This window comes from Mandrillus leucophaeus, unplaced genomic scaffold (assembly GCF_000951045.1).
Source record: "Mandrillus leucophaeus isolate KB7577 unplaced genomic scaffold, Mleu.le_1.0 Scaffold141, whole genome shotgun sequence".
Classification (NCBI taxonomy): domain Eukaryota; kingdom Metazoa; phylum Chordata; class Mammalia; order Primates; family Cercopithecidae; genus Mandrillus; species Mandrillus leucophaeus.
In genome coordinates, this window is record NW_012101377.1 from 1,268,067 (window position 1) to 1,272,923 (window position 4,857).

The window sequence follows — 4,857 nt, forward strand, 5'->3', positions numbered from 1 at the left end:
GGTAGGGTGGATAGGGTGGGTAGGGTGGATAGGGTGGGTAGGGTGGGTAGGGTGGATAGGGTGGTTAGGTTGGATAGGGTGGATAGGGTGTGTAGGGTAGGTAGGGTGGATAGGGTGTGTAGGGTAGGTAGGGTGGATAGGGTATGTAGGGTAGGTAGGGTGGATAGGGTAGGCAGGGTGGTTAGGGTGTAACCTAACCTAGGTTGGATAGAGTGGGTAGGGTGGGTAGGGTGTGTAGGGTGTGTAGGGTAGGTAGGGTGGATAGGGTGGGTAGGGTGGGTAGGGTATGTAGGGTGTGTAGGGTAGGTAGGGTGGATAGGGTGGTTAGGGTGGATAGGGTGGGTAGGGTGGATAGGGTGGGTAGGGTAGGTAGGGTGGATAGGGTATGTAGGATAGTCAGGGCGGAGAGGGTGAATAGGGTGGGTAGGGCGGAGAGGGTGGATAGGGTGGGTAGGGTGGTTAGGGTGGATAGGGTGTGTAGGGTAGGTGGGGTGAATAGGGTGGATAGGGTGGATAGGGTGGGTAGGGTGGATAGGGTATGTAGGGTAGGCAGGGTGGAGAGGGTGGATAGGGTGGATAGGGTGGTTGTAGGGTAGATAGGGTGGATAGGGTGGATAGGGTGTGTAGCGTAGGCAGGGTGGATAGGGTATGTAGGGTGGATAGGGTGAATAGGGTAGGTAGGTTGGGTAGGGACGCACTGATGCACAGCAAGGGGTGATTTCTCAATTTGCTGGTGTGGTGGGACTAGAATCCAGCTCTCCTTCTTTTCACTTTTTTTGGAAATGGGAGTTGGTTTTTCAAAAATTTTTATGTCTCAAACGATCAAATTCTGTTAAAAACATCAAGGCTTATCGCAGAAAGCATGACATACAATCATTACTGCTGTTTTTTTTTTTTAGTGTAAGCACGAAGGGAAGGGAGGTCATTGGTAAAACCACCTGACATTAATAAAATGGAAACTTAAAATTAATGGCAAACGAGTGTGATTAATTATTAACATTCTTAATGGATGTAGTACCTGGTATGGTGCTTTGTAGTATTAGGTACTCGATACGTGTTTATGGAAATGGCAAAGGCATAATCCTAACAACAGTGACTGTTGATTGAATTTATATTCTGTGCCAAACACTATGCTAGAGACCTTATGTCATTATTCCATCTAGTCCCCCAGCAGCCCTCTAGAGGAGGTACGATTATCCCTTATTTTACAGACAAGGAATCAGAGGCTCAGAGAGGTTAATTGTTTTGCTCAAGGTCACACAGAAAATGGGAGTGGGGGTAGGGGTAGAGTTGAGAGGCAAAGCAGTTTGTTAACTCCTGGGCCCAGTAACCGGGTCGCTGGCCTCCGAGGCTCTGGGACCATTTGCGTCCAGTGTTATGACCAACGCCAGGGCTATCTATTTGCCCACCTTCCTCCCTCCCCTGCAGTCTGCGCTCCTCAGACCACCGGCAGGTGAACAGCCTGATGCAGACCGAGGAGGGCCCACCTATGCTACAGGCCACACAGCAGCAGCAGCAGCAGGTGGCGGCCTGTGAGGGCCGGGCCTTTGACAACGAGCAGGACGGCGTCACCTACAGCTACTCCTTCTTCCACTTCTGCCTGGTGCTGGCCTCACTGCACATCATGATGACGCTCACCAACTGGTACAAGTGCGTAACCCAGTGGGGCATGGACAGAGCCCAGGGGTGCGGGGTGCAGGTCCACACATCTCTCCTCACTGGGTTTTCCTGATGTCTGCTTAAGGCTTGGGGGTGGGGGTGTGTCCATAGAGCCTGCCCCTTCCCTGCTCCAGTTTCCCCACCAGTGCCTTCATCTGCTCAGCTCCCGCACCTTCACTAGGAGACTGAACCAGGGAAGGCACAGCAGCTGGGGCTGGGCCTGTGCAGGGCAGGTGGGGTTTAAAAATCAGGGGTCATGGGGTCAGATTTGGGCTTCATGGTTGGAAGGTTAGGATGAGGATGTGGAGTTCAGAACCAAAGTTACAAGTCAAGGATAGAAGTCATGAGGTTCTAGGGCTGGGATTGTGGTCATTTAGTGTCAAAAATTTGGTCATTTGGTTAAAGTTAAAATTGATAGTAGGAGGCCATAAAGCCAGGATTGAAGTGGCAGGGTCAAGGAGCTAAATGACGGTAATGAGGTCAGGAGCTACTCTTAAGTTACAGGATCAAAGGTCAGAATCAAGGGTAACAGTCAGGACTAAGGTCAGGAGCTCCAGGGTCTGAAGTTCAGAGGCTAGGATTGAGGTCCCAGAATTAGGATCACAAAGTTGGAGACCAGGAGGCAGGTCACAATCTCACGGACTAACACTGGACTCAAGATGGGAGTCGAGGTCAGGAGCTCTGTCCACGGTCACAAGGCCAGGTGTTAAAAATGTCAGAGACGGACTGGAGTTACAGTGGAAGAGCCAGAGTTGAAGTCCGGGGTCACAACTGGGTCATAAGGCCAGGGGCCAAGACGGAAGTCACCAGACTGGGCACCGGGCTCATGGGGAAGATGGTGTGTTCCAGGCCGGGCGAGACCCGGAAGATGATCAGCACGTGGACTGCCGTGTGGGTGAAGATCTGTGCCAGCTGGGCGGGGCTGCTCCTCTACCTGTGGACCCTGGTAGCCCCACTCCTCCTGCGCAACCGCGACTTCAGTTGAGGCAGCCTCACAGCCTGCCACCTGGTGCCTCCTGCCACCTGGTGCCTCTCAGCTCAGTGACAGCCAACCTGCCCCCTCCCCGCACCAATCAGCCAGGCTGAGCCCCCACTGCTGCCCCAGCTCCAGGACCTGCCCCTGAGCCAGGCCCTCTAGTCTTAGTGCCTTCAGGGTCCGAGAAGCCCCATCCCCCTGCCACACCCACATGGTGGAGCTGCCTCTTCCTTCCCCTCCCCCCGTTGCCCATACTCAGCGTCTCGGGATGAAAGGGCTCCCTTGTCCTCAGGCTCCATGGGAGCCAGGCTGCTGGAGACAGCCGCTCAGAGCCGCTGGAGGGCAGAGAGCTCCCACCACAGTGAGGCATCCGGCACTGAGGCCATGGTGTTCCTGGTCACATCCCCCAGGGGACCCTGCCCCCTTCCTGGACTTTGTGCCTTACTGTGTCTCTAAGACTTTGTCTAATAAACAAGCCAGTGCGTGTACCATGTTCTGTGCCCCTCACCCTCAGCATGGAGCCCCACTGCATGGGGGCCGGTGTGGGGTTTGGGAATGGAATGTTAGGGCAGAGGAGGCTGGGACATCAGGGCCAGACCAGGAGGAGCCTCAAAGGCAGACAGAATGGCCTGGGCTCTGTCTTCTGGGTCATGGAGCGCCTGAGGGGAGGGGGCCAATGAGGAAGGAGGGGCAAACCAGGGTTTTGGGAAAGGGGTGTGTCTGGTGGTCAGAAAAGGAGACCCTGGAGGCAGTGGGGCCAGCAGGAGGCTGCCCAACCATCTGATCATCCGAGGGAGAGCAGTGAGAGCGAGTCACGGGGCGTGGAGGGGGCGATGACAGGGCCAGAAGGTGGTCTTCAGGGCCCCTCTCACCAGGGCCTGCCTCAAGGTCCTGCCCACCTCTGACCTGCCTGGAATCATTACCACCTTTGGTACCTGCCCTGGTGAGTCAAACCCCAGGCCTTGGGGTGCCGTGGGGAGGAGCTCTTGAGTCAGCCAGGCTGGCCCCAATCCCTCTGTACCACGGAAGCCGTGGGGCTGCTGTCCAGCTCCAGATGGGTCCTTCTCTTCCCTGGGCCATTCATTGGGAACGATGCCACCCACTGCTAGGCTGTTGTGAGGATCAGAGGGAGCAGCCCATGCAAACTGCCTGGCACAGCGGGTTCTTGAGAAATAACATCAGCCCCCATCTCGCAAGGGCAGAGAGATGTGAGGGCGACTGACAGGTTCCTGGCTAGGGCCCCAAGGCCTGGTCTTGTTACGACGATGGACCGCAGGCCATTCATCTCTTCCATTTGTAGGGATAAAAAATAGGTATGAAGGTGCTGGGGATGGGTGCTGGGGACACAGCCTGCCTCTAAGGCTCTCCTGGGTTCTGGGGTGAGTGCACTGGTGGGGCTGCACAGGGACCTGTGGGGTCACCAAGGAGGCAGGACAGGCATCTGGAGGATGTGTAGGAGTCAGCTGGGCCAAGAGGAGCCACAGCGCTGAGGGCAGGGGGACAACACAGGAGCTGAGGGTGTGGGGTTCAAGGACCAGGGAGAAGCCAAGGTGGCCAGAGTGCAGAGATGGGTGGGGTGGGGAGGTTAGTATGAGCTTGGAGACATGGGCCAGGCCAAATCACACAGGCCCTTGAGAGTCATGGTGGGGAGACCTGCTGGTAGTGGGGAGCCATGGAGGGTTTTAGAGCATGGGAGAAGTGGTGAAGGTGTGGGCTGACCATGGAAAGATCCTACATGATTTGGAGCACAGCAGGGGCATGTCATTTTAAGATTGCCATTTTAGAAAGGTGTCCCTGGATGAGATGGAGGGGAGTGCAGCAGCTGGAGGCAGGTGCCAGGGCTCAGGGCAGAGGGAGTTGGGACCTGCTGGGGCAGGGGCCGAGAGGGCTTCTGTCGCTGCTGGAATGAATCTTGCAGATGTTCTTGTCCCTGATGCCTTTCAGCTAACAGAGACCCCTCTCTTCAGAGCAGCCTGAACCTCCTTCCCCCAATCACAGATTTTGCTGCTTTTCTTATTTCACCCTTGGGAGAAAAAGCCCACATTGTGCTCTTGATAACCTTTTCTTTGCATTTGTGCAAGTGGGCTTTTATTTTATTTATTTATTTATTTTTTTGAGACTGAGTCTCACTCTGTCACCAAGGCCCGAGTGTGGTGGCACGATCTCAGTTCACTGCAACCTCCGCCTCCCAGGTTCCAGTGATTCTCCTGCCTCATCCTCCT

At 55.3% G+C, this 4,857-nt stretch overlaps 1 protein-coding gene across 2 annotated transcripts in view; it reads left to right on the top strand.

Moving 5' to 3' along the window:
* SERINC2 (serine incorporator 2) overlaps positions 1-3,128 on the top strand; it is a 30,866-nt gene extending 27,738 nt beyond the window's left edge. For both annotated transcript variants that reach the window (XM_011974012.1, XM_011974013.1), the window contains 2 exons: positions 1,429-1,650; positions 2,509-3,128. In XM_011974012.1, coding sequence (XP_011829402.1) covers positions 1,429-1,650; positions 2,509-2,644 — 358 coding nt within the window. In that variant the 3' untranslated portion in view covers positions 2,645-3,128. The remainder of the gene's footprint in view (positions 1-1,428; positions 1,651-2,508) is intronic.
* The last annotated feature ends 1,729 nt before the right edge of the window (positions 3,129-4,857 follow it).